This window comes from Achroia grisella, unplaced genomic scaffold (genome assembly GCF_030625045.1).
Source record: "Achroia grisella isolate CSIRO2021 unplaced genomic scaffold, CSIRO_AGI_Agris_v1 utg902, whole genome shotgun sequence".
Classification (NCBI taxonomy): Eukaryota; Metazoa; Arthropoda; class Insecta; order Lepidoptera; family Pyralidae; genus Achroia; species Achroia grisella.
The window spans coordinates 1,335,877-1,353,165 of record NW_026713060.1 but is presented as its reverse complement, the minus strand read 5'-3'; the positions used below and the strand labels follow the sequence as shown (position 1 = coordinate 1,353,165).

Sequence of the window (17,289 nt, the reverse complement as noted above, 5' to 3'; positions counted from 1 at the left end):
CGTGAGTCCGAGCCAAGCGGCACATGCCAGACCCAGCCCCGGCTCCCGTGCAGCTCGCAGAGCGACCTTAAGCTCCGAAGCTCCGCGATCGCTCCGATTCAGTCTTGTAATTGGATTTGTCGTTCAATAAGCAACGTTATTCTGATTTGATTGGCGAACGCTTTCCGCTTCGATATTGCAGCTTGCTTCTTCACTTCCACTCGGAAGATTCTAGTAGCTTTGAATGTAGTCGCTTTATTTGTTAGTAAGGTATTGGTTAGTTTTCGAGCGTGACATGAGGACTTACGTAATGTGGTATTACGAAGTCGGTGGTGCATTACGGGCCGATATCAGTATTGGCATGCGTGTATAAGGTGCAATGGACTAGTCGTGAGTGAGGAACAAGGTCATTGTGGAGATGACTTGCTGGGAAAGTGTAGGACTGCTGGGGCCTTGCGCGCTGCTAGCCTCCTCCGACGTCAGGGTGAGTCCTCTACCCAAAAGAGCACATAACTCCCGCTCTTTTCTATACTAACCTTCAAAAGAATCTTTCATTAAAAAGTTTCGCAACCAACGATCATCTGACCTGCATTGTACTTTGATAAGTTATTTTCCAAATCACTGAGCAATGTAGAATAACAATGCAAAAGTTCACTGTTGTATACACACATAAATAGTAAACATAATACGAGAGTAAACGATTAACAATTCATATTTCATTTACCTATCATTAGTTAATTTTGGCAAATTATTTTGAAACAACATTCTTAATGACAAGAAAATATTTATTTAGAACTAAACAATAATATATACTCAGTTCAGTTGAGAACGTAGTCTACAACTAGCAACTACTTAACTGAAATGGTGTCGATAGTGCTTTTAACAACGGAAGAAGTGCTTCAAAGAAATGTATTTTGGCAGTGCTTGGATAATATATGGATTACAGAAGAAATGGAACCCTTTGAAGACGTTAAACCGGAACATGCATATATCAAACCACTTTCAAGGGATGTTTATTACGCTAAGCATCCTGATATACCAAGAAGCGAATCTGAAGATGAAAATTCAATGAGTTTAAATGGTTTTAAAATCAAACACCGTGAATGGAAGTCTAAAATAGAAGTGCGAAAAATTGATACAAGAAAACGAAATTCATCTCAATGCAATCTTCTTGCACACTCTAGTCATAGCAGTAACACAGTTCTTAATAACAAATTACCAGAAGATCCATCTATTGTGAATAATAATATACAAATACACAAAACACCTGATATAGTTTCTACTGACGATAAAGATGAAAGGATACGAAATTTTTTTATGCGTTTACTAGAAAATGTGCCTCCACCACCCATAGCTGATCTACAACAAAATAATGATAGAAATTGCTCCATTATTACTCCGTCATCATCAAACGATAATTTCATTGATCTTGATATTCCAGACTATGATGACTTTGAAAGACATAAAATATTACAAGGCTTTTCAAATTCAGATACAATACCAGCAACGTCCACTTTGAAGAAAACTAAAAGAAAAGTGAGTTTTAATTTGAATTCTGTAATAACTGATTCAGATAGTAGCCGCAGTTATGGCGACTCATGGAATGAAACTATTTACGGAGTTTCAGATTTAATGCAAGCATCAGGAAACAATACAAATAGCTCCGAGTATTTTGCGTCATGGTCTGAAATTATAGAAGATTGTGGAATAAGTGAAAGTATTTTAAGATCGGAAGACATAATTGAGTCTGGAGAAGAGTTAAGAAGTAGATCGCACTACGCAATTACTGAACCTTTCGTATTAACAGAAGAAAGCGACGATGAAGACATCGAATATGCCAGATTTGCAATTTATAAAATACATCAAACACTAAAAATCGAGAAAGGAATGAGTGATTCATCACCTTTGAGAAATTTTGAAGATAAAAGTGATGAAAACATGAACTTTAACACTTCGTTTTGTGCATCAGTTTATCGTTTAGTGCCTATTGATGATATAATGCAATCGGTAAATGTCGCTAAACGTCAGTAGTAAAATATGTTTCTGAATTATATTTTAAATGTCCATAAGTATATGTATATATGTATTAGTATATAATAAACCAGGAATTTATTAAAAATTTAAAGATGTTTTACTTAACAATGTTATGAAGAGCCAAAGCTTCCGCTTTCTTCAGCATTTATTTTGGTATATAACTTTTTCTATTTATGAGATACATTGTTAATATGCATTATTTTAAAATCATTATAAATTTAATTTTAATTGTTACAGCCTCCTGAGAACGAATTGCAGAAGAATTCGGACCGTGTGCTCTCTGAGCACGAGCTGCGTGTACAAAGATCGTTGCAGAAGCTCAATGTGCCGGAATGGTAAGTTCCATAAATTATTATACTACTACTATTATATTTACAGCAAACGTATCGTCTTAAACGAAAAATATTTACATTTTTGTATATTTACCGAGAAGTTTTTACGAAATGGTCTGCGTGTCTAGTCTCACCTATGTCTGCCATCAAACTAGGTCTCCTAGCGAGATATAGTAGAGAATTTACAACGTATAGAGGCATGACACCTTATAAGGGATACTACTAATGAAAGATGACGCCAAGATGTCCGTGGTACTATTACTGTATATAGGCGATTAGTTTTTTTACCATTCCAGTTACATATAAACAATCAAAATGGTACAAATATAAAAATTCCATGTACATTTTCATGTAATGCCAATGGTCCTTATATTTAATTATTTCATATTGAATATAATGTTGTAAGTTATTTATAAATAATCATTCAATTTAGAGATGTATTATGAAGTCAATAACTCATCATTTTCAATTGCTATTGCATATTCTCACGCCACTACAGGGTAGATTACCCTTAATTATCTTTTATTGTAATTAATGATTCTAATTAGAGCATGATCCGACTAGATTAATCATACGCTTGTATTCAAAAGTCTTAGAACCTCTATGGTATAACTCCACTAAGATCAAGTGTAAAATTGATAACTTACTACATTTATATTTACAAAGAACATATGTATGTAATTTGATTATTTAGATGCAGTGTTTATTATTTATATTATATATTCCTAAAATTTTATATGCCAAAGCGATGGCGAAATACGGGGTCTATTTTATTAATACTGACATTATTTTAATATTAAACATGTAAATCTTAATATATAGCACTAAAAATTAACATCTACTACATCTTTTGCTTCCTATGTACTTTTTTTAACATCAAATCTAATTAAATTTACAGTTTAATGTGATATTCTTGCAGTTAGTTTAGTACTAGATCACTATTTAATTAATTGTTAATAAATATTGAAATATGTTAGTTATTGAAAATTTACGATACGTACATGTGTGTGTGATGTATACAAAACTTGGGTAATAGTTTGAAACTTTACTACGAGTAGAATCGCAGAGCAAGATATTTTTCTTGATGTACTAATGAAATTATTATTGGTACTAAGACGTATACCAGCTGACCGACTTAAGAATTCTAACAGACGTTTTCCTGTCTCATTGTAACGCAAACTGTCAAGCGCGACGTTAAAATAATCGTTTAGTTTTCTTAAACGTTTAGTTTTCTAAAAAGTTTCTGAACAATTTTCTTAATTATTATTTCGTAACTACCTTCTCCAAATGTTAGAGAATTTTAAAAGAAAAAATGAATGAAAACGATTAACTTGTTCTGAAGGTGTAGCGTACCTAAAGCACATAAAATCCTCATGTACTTATATATTAGTTTTTTTTATTAAAGCTCTTTTCTTATTGCTACATTTATGAATGGAATAGAAAATTCTAATTCAAATAAACTTATATTTAAGCAGTTTTGAATATTTATTATAATTTTATTTTATCTACAGCTCCTTCAAAAAGTTGTCTCATCCCAATAAGATCGATAAAAACTCGCGTATAGCTCTTTTAAATATTTTAGTTGTAATTTTACATTTATAAGCTAAAATGTGTGAATACAAACTACTTACGCGCACTAATTCATTAGAGTTAAAATAATAAATATACAACGAATTAGTAGAGTAACTGAATGAGAGGAAATCAGTCAAGAGGTATATATATATACCCGTAAATAGATTTTTAGTAGGAGGCCTTTGGCATTGAAGGTATTAAGTACGTTCGCAAAATTTTCATGCCGCCTACATACCTTCAACTTGGCTAATATCCAGGGAAATTATGGAAAATGCTGATCTCAGACTTGCAGTCACCCGTCCAATATAGCTGCCCCTGATATTCATTGTACTGTTTATTAATCTACTGGAAAGTACATCTATACTAATACACATATCAAATTGACGAGTTTATTAGTATGTTTGCTTGTAAAATATTGTACTATTGTATAGCTCATTTATCGTGGAGAGATATATAAGATCACAATTCGTAATATTATGTTATCTGTGATAAAAGGGAAACAACGATGAAAAAGAAATAAAAGTTGCAAAAACAGGAAAAATGTCAAGCTAAGCAAGTTGCGTGGTTATATAGTACCTACGGTTATATAGAAGGGATATGGATTTTTTTAATAGATAAGGCGAAGTTAAATCAGTTAACCCATCATGCCGAAATTATGGTTTTCAAGGGGGGCTGCGAAGAGGTCACCAAATACAGTATATTACTAACTATGACGATATTTACCATGATTATGTTATTCTTGATCTATATTTCGACAATATTCGAGTCGTGCCAATTGCCCCATGACCGAACATATATAATAATCATTAATACTATAATATAATATAGTAAGGGTAAATATCCCATGTATGTTGTTTGATGTGTCAACAATCGCGTAAAAAGTTTAAAACAGTGGAAAGTACACGTTATTTATGTCATATCAAAAATCACAAAATTCATATAGAAATGTTTCTATGTTTAGCATGTATACATGTATATAGAAAAATAATAAACAACCTTAGAAGAGCGGGATTTCCCATCACAAGTATTTAACTGTACTTACAAAGAGATCATAGCTCTGGCCTATTAAAATGTAAAAGTATAAATCAATACGATGAACATAATTTGTTGATACCCTTAAGTTATAAAATTACGCTACTTAACAAAATGTACCTATATGAAATGCATTATTTACTTTCAGGTACAAAAACGCACCAGCCCCTCGCGAGGGCTTTCTCCTCCGCAAGCGTCTCTCTGACGCGTCCGCGTCAGCGACAAGATGGAGCGGCCTCAACTCGAAGACTACGTCACTTGGTAGCCTGGGAGGCGCTAACTGCCAGCCACCACCGCCACAGTTGTCCCCCCATACGACCAGCTTTGGACGGTGGTCTACTAGCAGACTTAACTCTAATCAGGTACCTAAACAATCAACCATTTTATTTTATGATAATAGTAAAGTGAGTAACCAAATAAGTATACAAAATAATATTTCAACTAGAATTAAATTTACAATCAAATAATGTCAATTTTTACTACATATATTATAGACACCGTTTATGAAATGATATAATTGGACTTCACTTGTTTAGTTCGTTATAACATAGATAAATTGAATCTTTAATGTTTATAATATTAGTACAGATATTTTAGTGTTTATTATTAGCACTACGTTTTTCCCGCATAATTATGCTTGCTAAATCTATTAACATATATAGTTACTATTATAGCATTTTATAAAAATCTAATACAGAATCGAACCCGCGACCATCGGAAATAAAAATGTGTTAAACCGTTTGACCATCGAGGCCGTCAAATAAATCATAGTTTTACATATGCAGGTAATAATAATATGTCTTCTCATATGTTACAGACTTCGCCTTGTTCGTCAACGCGTAGCAGCATCCGCGGCACCAGCCCGCTTTGTTCCCCGTCTGCCCGCTCCTCTTTCAGTGCTCGTCAGCCCTACCTCGGCTGGAGGAGTCAGGAACGCTTGAACAACACCCCACGAACGCCTCATGAGAGGTGAGTTATATGCTACAGACATATCATCACGACTAGGACCCTCAAGACTGCAAATTGAATAAACACATTGCAAACTTAAGCATGTGCTCAACAAAAATCTGCAGATTTTGCCAAGCTGAAGACGAAACGCACACTACACATCCTATGTGGTTGTCCACACAAACATACGAAATAATTCCTTTGGAAAGTATACACTCTATCCTGAGAAGATAAAAACCATCGCTGCTATGAATATCTTTAAATTTTTGTCCGTGATGGGTCTGGGTAGCTAACTTTGAAAAAGGGCGAACACAATAGATCTATGCAGGTCGCAGTGCTTCAGGTTTTAGCAACTGACAATACCTAAACCCTTAATAAAAAAAATACCATCACGACTGTAAACCAAATGGGGTAGTCAGAAGTATTGTCCAGTCGATATTGTGGTCAACGCAACAAGCCCACGTTTCGCTGAATATATTTGAATACAACAGTGGTGGATTACCGGCGTCTCTCGGATTAGTTTTTTTTTTTAAATTGGATATCGATGTTCACCGGAATGTCAGTCAGATATATAAATTGACACACATTTTTTTTTGTTATCAACAATAAACAATAAATTAAAAAAAAAACTCAATGTCGCGAGCTTCTCTTTCAGTTAGTATATTACTAATAAGGTGTTCTCGAGCTGTAGATAGTAGAAATTATACAGAGACCATTCATTGTCCTTCATTAATCGGGATACTTGTAAAAAACTTCAATAGGTTTTTTTATATGTTATTGTAATATATATACAAAATTTAAACAAATGAAGAGACATATGTAAAAGTAAATAGGAAAACTGTTACAAGACACTACTGTTCCCTGACCTTCACTTTACAGATGTATATATTATAATACAAATCTAAGGCACCTACAAACGTCTACAGCCAATATTAAAATTAACCGTATACTTTTAAACATAAGTCTCCATTACCTAATATGTCATAAATTAATATTATATAATTATTGAATTAATTTTAATAATAAAAACACAGTATCTTTAGAATATTTATATTAAAACTTATAATTATAAAGATTTTATTGGTAGACCATTTTCATAACTTCACCGTGTAACTTCGATAATAGACCTACACAAGAATAAGAATATTTATCATAAAACAATCAATCTACTTTATTTCAGGCTAGCATCTTCCCTCCTGCAGCAATCGGCGTCTTCGAAGGCATCTGAGGAGATCCAATCATCGATCAAAGAAGTCACATCGGCGATCGTGCATTACGTTTCTGGTTTGGAGCCGGCCAATGGTGACTTGGACAGTCAGCCGTCACCGCGTTCCAGCCAAAAGTTGTATTGGCTTGAAAGCTCTTTTGTTGGTGAGATATATTTTTTGTGTAATTGAAATGAAACGTTGACAGTCAACCTGATGGGAAGCAGTAACGATATTCATGGTCATCACGCCGTCATGTGATACCCGTGACACGACTCATGCGTGGCCATTTTGATGGACTAAGATGCCACGCTTCTTATACTTAAATTTCACTGCCTAATCGCACCACAATAAAACAGAAATACAGCTAACGATGCAAGCTGTTTGGCAGCTGAAATAGGTGAGACTGAGGTATCCACGCAGATGATATTTTACTAGACTACCTCGGGTGAATAATCCAATAACTATCTTTACATCCATAATATTTTATAGACAAACATCCTACGGACACAAAGTAAGCTCTTCAAATAATAAACAGACAAATGTTGGGGACATACTCGCTCTAATTATTTTCACATCCTTCGTAGGTAATTTATAGATTACTTAAATATTAAGAATTTAGAAGAGTTTGTAATAAAAGTTAAGGAATATATAAAATATTTCGTCTGGGAATTCCAGAGTTTTAGAAGAGATAAAATTAAACGATTTTTACTATCTTCAAACTCTGTGATGACTATAACCTTAAAAAATAATAACAATTAACAATAATATTCAAAAGAGACTAGATACCACTAATTTTATCTTGGCATCGAGAATAACATATTTAAATACCAAACACAGACTTTTTAATAAATTCATATTTTTGTGATTATCCAATTTACTATCATTATTTCCTATCTCATTCCACTATTGATAGTAAATGTCTCATCCTAAGCTACAAAGAAATTGTGTATCTTAAGTCTGTAAATATCATAGGCTACAAAAACGCCCCTAAAGCACAAGCATTTATCGAGCACCTGCAATAATTTTGAGGTCGCCACACTAGTAGGAATATTTTATGAGGTCAATCATTAAAAGTTCGTGAAGGCTAAGTAATATGTAACGAATAACGTATGTATTATATTTACAAAATATGGAGTAACAGTAATAAAAAACTAAATATTAACTGAATATGCTTTTATATCAAGTAATATTATTAGGTCTTAAAAGTAAGTACTCTTGCAATCATTTCTCATTTTAAACATTGAACTCTAAGTCATTGAAGTCATTGTTCATAGATTAAACTCATATTATTATTGTATTAAATAAGAAACTATTGTATTTACATAATCGAACTCCTTGTAACATCTTCATATATATATATATATATATATATATATATGTATGTATATATATATGTATGTATATATATATATATTTATATGTATATATATTTGTATATATATATATGACCCCAGTGTAATGAATAATGAAAACGTTTACAGGTACGAAACCATTGGAGTCCCCGCAAACACCCCTGGTAGTGTCTGACGCGCTACCTCCCCCCCACCCACGGCCGCCGTCTTCCCTCCGCCTTGACCACCGCGCGGCGCCCGGTGAGCGAGCGTGACCACTCCATGCCGTACATTGAAGGTTCAGATACATGAATAACGCAACATTCCCCTCTATTGCTGCTTTGTACGATAAAATTTATATCGCCACGAGCGAAGTGCGTGATATAAGTAAGTGTACCCAAAATAAGTCTGAAAGTAAATTTAGAGCAGCTATTATGCATTTAACCTCATTATCTGAACTTTGAATGTTATTTGTTAATTTTATGTTACGTTGAAATATACTCTGTGCGTTAAATTTTTGTGCTGTTCTTGTATTTAGTTCTTTGTGAAATGAACACCAGTTTGTAAACTGTGCGTTCATTTGTGAATTCTTCGTGTTAGAGCTTTATAGACTGTTTAAGACTCAGGACCATTGCAATACGATTTGCGAGTTATTTTTGTGACAGTAAATTCTATGCACTATTTGTATTGTCAATTTCTATTAATTATTTTTACAATTTGGTACACTTTTTCGCATTTGTGGAATTAAACGGCACCGGCTTGTAGTGGCTTCCTATTTATTTATCATAAGTATTTTTTGTCACACGTTCTATATTTAAACTTTGCGACTATACATTAATAATAAAGAAAAATACTCCTCCCTTATTGTCTATGATTTATACCTGTATTCAATTTGAAATAAGGATTCAATGTCATAACAGTATAGTATTTTTCCAAGTACTCGCCAAGTTTAAATTTAAATTACTTACTAAACATACACTATTCTATCCATTTTTGTTAAGTGCTGTTGTTAAGCTACTACAAATTTCAAAAATATACTTAAAAGTGTTTACATTGGTAAATATGGTACCTAAAATGATTCAAATAGTCAATAGATAAGATATTTTTTTGTTTTAGTGATATTGCCATAATTATAATCCATAGCTAACGAAATCCAGTTCTTTTTTAATAATATCATCCGATGTACAGAGTAATTTATTTGTTTTGTGTGTTTTATTTTATAATTCTTTAGTTAATAGTTTTATGCTAGTACACAATGTTGTAAATAAAATAGTATGTTGCTATTATTATTTTAGGTGCTAACTTATGAAATATTATTTTTTATTTGTGTTTAATTTCAAATACTTATTCTTTTACGTACCTATTTACTTTTGCTTTTTATATATTCAGTCATAACAACTAAGCTTTAATAAGTCACAAAACAATAGTTATTGCCTACTTATATATATAATATTAAGGCAACAGTTATCAGAACCATATTATAGCGTGGTGGTGAGAAGTGACATTTAAGACTGATGTCTAAAAAATTCAAGTTCCTTCTACTCAAATCACCTCGTAATTTATATTAGGACTGCAACCAGTTCTCAAGTAAATTACTCAGGTTCTGATTAGGTTAGAAAAATACAAATTCGCGTTTAAAATTCGCACCGCCGAAAAAAATAACGTTTCGAATACGCGCCACGAATGTTTAGTTATATAACTAAACGTTTAGAAATTAGATGCTTTTTTAAATTAACAATAGTATTCTTAACATTTATTTATTCAGACTTCATTAGTTACTGTTAGCTCTCTACATTTATCACGATATAAAATTCCAGTTAATAAATCTATATTATCTAATTATTGTTGTAATTACATAGATATGTATGTTATATGAATCTCGGTACCTTCCTTGTATTTATATCAATTGGAGACTACAATAAAGGACAGTCTTCAAGTTTACTACTATTCGATCAATGTACGTACGTTAGTTAATGTTTTAGTTATAATTATAATGGTTATTGAATATATTCATTTTTATTTTATACATTTTGTTTTATTTTTATTTTGGTGACGTCTTTATTTTGAAGAATTATATTTATTTTAACAGTATAATATCTTTTCAACGAGTTCTATACGCGACTAACAGAGTAAGTATTCACCTCATAAAATGTATACTTTGTCTATATTTAGATATCCAATAAATACTCAGATGTGATTATATCATACACTGCCTGTACAAACTGCACATTTATTTCCTATTTAATATTTAAAATTTATATAGCACAACCAAATTACTCCCTATTTATTAGTAGAAATACGACCTCAAGAAATAGGACCTATCGTATTTTGCCCACAAAATGTTTTTTATTATAACAAACTAATTAATCTCATTCATCGGCAATAAAAAGATCTGCTTAACAAAATTTTTTAAGAAAATATCCTTTTAAATTAAAACTTTAGTCGATTTTACAATTAGTAATTTAGCAGTAGATTCAGTATTGTATTACGGGTTGTAATATTCTAACAATTTAATTAATTTTTACATATATTCTTTGCTTGTTTATACTTACTTATATCTACTCACTTAACAATATTTTTGCACCACTAATTTTTATACTGCTATGGGCACAAGAACCTTTATTTACTATTTCAACCTCGTAAAAACGTTAATCTTTCGACCACTTCACTTTATTAAAATAATTTCACAATTATTTTTAATATAACTAAATACATTGCATAATAATTTAATAAGTTATGTCTATCTAAGCGAATGGTAAAAGGTATGACGTAAGTACCTACAAATAAAAGTAATATTAATATCTATGTATATAATGTGTACCAAATTAAGAGCCAGATATGTTACAGCCGAAATTGAATCATTTTACTAAGGAATAAAGTAGAAATCGAAGTATGTATGTATTAATGTCACTGGATTTGGACTTAGTATACCCTGTATTTACAATCATTCAACAATCTTCAAATATGAGCCTTAATTTTTGCGTCGCTCGGTAGCAATTTCATTATAGTTTTCCATTCTAATACGCACCTCTGATACAACATATAATTATGTGACTGGAATACTGAAGATGGTAATAGATTCACTTAAAGGAATGTAACCGTCGCCTATATACATGAACAGCACATGATACCTCTTTTATAATTTCATTGACTTATCACTTCAAACTGCAACAATTATATAAAAATTCAAAATTTTTAATATTAATCTGTCTGGAAACGAAAAACATATTACGCCGACCCCAATTAAATGGGATAAGGAAGAAGAAGATGTTGATGTAAATAGCTAAGAGAGAGATCCTACCTACCCAAACCATTTCGAACTCTTTTCTCTAATTCTATTATTATGACCACGTAAGGTTTAATTGGTTTGCTTTGTCTAAAATGGAATACAAAGATGTGTACTAAAAAAGTCAGAGATGAGTGGTATAAATGGTGCCTCGTGATATCAAAAGATTAATTTATGACTTGTACTCTTTATTACTTCATTCCAATATGAACCAACAGAGCACCCAAGTAATATCTAAAAAATATAAATATAGTCTAGGTTTGATGGCGTCATCTAATCTATATTGGTATCGTAATCGTGCACATATCTATATGTATATAATACCAATATTACAATCGCGAAAGTTTAAGGATGGATGGATGTTTGTTACTCCTTTACGCTAAAACTACTGAACAGATCCTCATACCTGCTTGGGTAACACTGTCTTATGTCTTACTATTCCAGCTGCCAAGCTGGTAAGAGATGTTTTGTTCGAACAAATCAGATCAAGATCAAAGTCAATAATACAAGATAAAAAACATGCCCTCTTAGTACTCAGGAATGGCAACCCATGAATAGTATCACGGTCGTGATATGATAACCTAATATTGTAGCAGTTCAGTAGCTGTTCATTTATAAAGGTTACTCTTACCACATACAATCAAATGGGCTAGCTTGATTGCCAATCCAATTAATTACTAATGTTGTACACATATAAGCCATATTTTAAATTATTCTAAGATATTTTTTCCCGCACAGCTATAGTATTTTATAACGACTTGTCTAATTATAATTCTAACACTGGACACAATATTATATTATTAGTGGTCAAAAGATTAACAAAATCCTAACGCAAGCAATACCTCCAAAATCTGTTTAGTGACCACGCCTGTTCACAGACTGGCAAGACTCCCAGCGTTCTCTGAACTTGGGCATTGCAAGACCATCCCCCGGGTCGACAACGCTCGAGGATGTACTAGACTCACTGTTGGGACTACCATCACAGCCGACGAGGATACCCACACCCCAACCGAGTCCTAGGAAATCGACGAGTCCGTATTATCTAATAGGTGGAAAGGTATATTTTTATTTTCTATTTAACTTTACAAGTCCATCTGAATTAAAAAAAAGCAAAGTTTGCATACACTTTTGCGTAGGTATATCAAAATCCGCATTGCAGATTTTTCTAAAGGGAAGAGCAAACGCCACTACATATCCTCTGGAAAAACACACCTAAAATTTCGTTTATTTCTTGTCCCTGACGGGTCTAGGAACTATGAAAAAGGGCGAGCACAATATATCTCTACAGGTCGCAGTGCTATAGTTCCCAAACATCCATAACACAGAGCTTGTGTTATGGGTGTTAATTAAATGATATAACAACCTACATAGATATTTTTTTATAAATACATAATGTATATAGAAAACACCCAGACCAATACAAACAATCGTACTCATGAATACAAATGTTTGTACCGTTCCGAATTGAACCCGCGATCATCGAAAGTAAGACGCTGTGCTAAATCGCTAGATCACCGACACCGTTATAGTAAGCTATTAATTGAATCCATCTTTCTCATATCATCAAGACTTCATACCCGTCAAGTCTTAACTCCCAACGCACATAATGTTCCCGTGGAATATGGGTGTATCTAATCTCTTATAAAAAACGAATTTAAATCTTAATCTTAATAATAATATTATAAACGCGAAAGTTTTTGATTATGGATGTTTGTTACTCTTTCACGCAAAAACTACTCAACGGATTTTGATGAACAGTAATATAGCTTATGCATCAGAATGACATAGAACGAACACATATACGGTGAAATCGCGGGCACAGCTAGTACCTTATATTTCTAAATAGAAATATCAGTGTTTTTTTTAATACAATTATTAAATCGTGAATATTACCTATGCAATATTAATATCAATGCTTACTTATTAAAGTCATGATGACTAACGGATAATGTGCCTAATTATGATAAGATATACCAATACAAATTGTCACAAAGTTTCCAACAAGATCGTAATCATAGTAATATATTCTAAATGCAATTATTATATATAAATATTTTTGGTACATTGTTACATAATCATGCATAAATTAATTTAATTTATTTTTGGATTCCGTAACTGCAAAAGAAAAACCAAATATTTTTGAAATAAAAAATATAAATAAGCGCTAAAACATGTCTGATATTTAATACATACTCTCTGAACATAGGTTGGTTTCTGACTGCAACTGTAGAACCCTCCGATCTCATTGGTCAAATCAAATAGCGCGCGCTTTCCCAACTTCTAGGTACACACTTCCGTACCATTTCACGAAAATACTTTCACAGTTTGCTGAGACACAAGAGAAAGCTGTTCTATGGAATCGAATTATATTAATTCATAACAAAACAGGCACTCTTTTGCCTTTGAAATTATTTCATTAAAATGGAAAACATATCTGCTTATACAAAAATACAATTGAATTATGTTTTTCCTGTATTTAATAAAATAATTAGTTTATAGTAGTTGAAATATTACACGTAGACGTATTCCTAAAAAAGGAAGTAAATTTTAATGAATTATAGAATAAATCACGGATATAAGAAAATGAGATATATTGAAATTATAGGATAAGATGCATGACATCTTAGTCCTCTAGAAAGGCCAATGCATGATTGGCATCATAGATGTCACATGATAACGTGATCACACCGGTGTTCACCGATGTATGGGGGACGGGTACCGCTTAGCATCGAGTGGGCCGTCAGCTTGTTTGCTTACACAAAAACGAAACAATATCGTCTCTGGTAAGGCTAATTGGTGTAGATACTACAACTTTTCCTCGCAGAGCCCTCGATACGAACAGCTAGCTAGCAGCGGGCATAGTAGCAGCTCGCCAGCTTCTCGGTTCATTGGTACTCCGAGCGAGGGTCGAAGTTCTGCCACGGATCCTAGTCCAGACCGCGACCGACCAGGTAGGAACGATATGTAAGTCTCGGCCGTTCCAATTTTTATATTTACCTAACACGACTTTACCAGCCATTGAGTAACTTGAGTTCAGTTTACTTGTTTGATTTTGAGTGAAATAATAAAAAGAGACCTTCATTTTCTAATAAAATAGTATAACTTTATCAGTACTTAGTTTATTCTTTGCTTGAAGAAAAAAAAACATGAAATCTGTTACCTAACACGGGAGATATCTTATCAAAATCCATACAATATTTGTATTTTAAGTCGGTTTAAAATAAAAAATATGGTCATATTCAATACTTATTTTACTAGCAGACGTAAATGGAATTATTAATTAATCAACTATTACCTCACTATTTCGTCACCGGATCAAACAAAACTTAACGCAAATTTCAAGTTATATCGATGTTTTGGAGAAACGCACTTTCATATCTCCATGATACACTAAACTTGCACCGAATAGCCCACTGCTTAATCAGAATTACAAAGTGTTAATAATGTATTAGGTAAAATTAATCTACCGATCAATTCATATGTCATTATCTCTCAATTATCTATTATTTTTGTAAGTTTTACTTTATTGGCAATTATGTTTTAATTTTGCGTAATAATTACTTTGCGCAATATCTCTATGTACTGCTACTGTATTTATTTTAAGCTTTTGCAAATGTACAGAAAAACAGACAAACACCTTAAGAATGTACTGTAAGTACGTCCAGCCTATTTCTACTGTGTGTGTACGTACCCTCCGGCTACTTGTTGATATTGTGATAGTGGCATGGTTTGTCCCCGTTAGCATGTTTATCGAATTTTGTTAATTTGATTTTATATGGTACAAATTTAATTTTATTATAACAATGGTCCTGAGTCTTAAAAATTGAAAATGTTAGATATTTATATTATAAAATATTTTACACCGGTACTTAGTCATATTTTACAATTGCAGGCAAGGATACAGTTGATAATCCTGCAGCAATGCAAGGGTCGAGGCGGTCGCGTTCAGCGCACGGCGAGCACTCACGTCGACGGAGTGAGCCCTTCGCTCAGCCGAGCGTCTCTTTCGACCGTCGCACTAGCCTGGACGCCGCAGCATTACGTCCTTCCGAATCCCAATTAATTCACCATGACTCCAAAGTCTCCCTAGCTTCATTACAGACAGAGAACAGTACAGACGAAGCGTTTGTCAAATGTAAATACCCTAAATGTTCTTCTCGTGCTCCTTTAGCAGATGCCAAAAGGCATTATAAAACGTGCCATAATTGTACGACAATGTATTGCTCAAGAGAATGCAGGAGAGCGCATTGGGAAAAACATAGAAAAGTCTGCTTACATTCCCGAGCAAGTGCTTTGTGTAGACAAATTATATCCGCCGCAAAAGAGGACGCTGATTCATTGCATCAGATAAGTACAATAGGCCACAAAGGATATTTAAATTTCGGGAGAGGAGTGGTAAAAGTTTTTTTCACGAGTCCCGAAGCAGCAGAAAAATTTACCACTCACGGCTTCCAGTACTTAACAGAACCCGAATATCTTAAGTGGACCTCTCTCCAACCCAATGAAATGGGCGTGGAATTATATACCGAAGTAGTGAAGTTATGCAAAGCTTATAATCCGGAAACAAGGGTTATTTTATATGTGGCCGTGTGTATTATTAGTGAAGTACCGACAAAGGGCGCTGTTAAATGGGAGAGGCAAATGGTGTCTAGATGTGCAAAGTTGCGACTGAGTAAAACAGTGACGGTTGCCATACAGGAACAGAATCGACGGCGACACAGAAGAGACAGCAAGGGTACGCCAGATGATAGAGAAACATTGATTTTAACATCTAAATTGTGCAACGCAGGAGAGAAGAATGCTGCAACAGCTCATAAGTTTAGGGAAATATGCTTCCATAACATAATGAACGAGCTTGAAAAACGTGGGGTAGCGTTGAAAAAGCACTTTCCGGAAGTGTACTCGAGGTTGGTTGCGTACGTGGATGGTACGAGTGATAGGTTCATTCCTATGACTATATATCCTAAAGATGTGACCAGTGGAAAGTCATTTATGTGTGTGATCATGCCAGACAGTGAGGTGGACAGTGTTACGCCCGTAGATGGAAAAGTTGTGACGGTAGATGTAGGCGTGGACAGGTCGAAACACCAGTTATCTACTCCCATGTAGAGTGCGCTAGCATTTGGTCAACTAACGATTGCTACCTCTAAACAAAGAAGAGAAAAATGTGCTACGATCATGTCACAATGCTTCTTATCAAATAAAATTTAGACTTATTATTTAAATTTTAATTCGATTATGAATCTCGTGTGTGGAATGAAGTAATGTTTAATGTGCCCTTAAAATTTTATGATTATTTTAGATTGTACCTACTTATGTAAGTTGAAGATACAGGCCGTGACTCGCATATTTATTCAATATTTGCAGAGTGAAGTAATGCCGTGTATACAAGAATGTCGATGTCGTCATATCTTACAACAAAATAAGATCATACATATGACGTTTAATGATTATTAAAATAATGCCTGAGTTTGTAAAAGCCAGAATACCATCAAGGAAAAATGTTTATGGTGTAACAGAGCGCAAGTTTTTAAATCTTGTCCTATTTTAATACATTGTTATTTTCA

The 17,289-nt window shown here is 33.3% G+C and overlaps 1 protein-coding gene across 1 annotated transcript in view; it reads left to right on the top strand.

The window, feature by feature from the left end:
• The window catches only part of LOC131853430 (uncharacterized), a 106,065-nt gene extending 89,122 nt beyond the window's left edge, over positions 1-16,943 (top strand). The window contains exons 4-11 of the mRNA XM_059204314.1: positions 2,251-2,348; positions 5,098-5,311; positions 5,767-5,918; positions 7,078-7,268; positions 8,587-8,697; positions 12,601-12,779; positions 14,547-14,673; positions 15,615-16,943. Of these exons, the coding sequence (XP_059060297.1) occupies positions 2,251-2,348; positions 5,098-5,311; positions 5,767-5,918; positions 7,078-7,268; positions 8,587-8,697; positions 12,601-12,779; positions 14,547-14,673; positions 15,615-16,831 (2,289 nt within the window). The 3' untranslated portion in view covers positions 16,832-16,943. The remainder of the gene's footprint in view (positions 1-2,250; positions 2,349-5,097; positions 5,312-5,766; positions 5,919-7,077; positions 7,269-8,586; positions 8,698-12,600; positions 12,780-14,546; positions 14,674-15,614) is intronic.
• Positions 16,944-17,289: the final 346 nt, after the last annotated feature.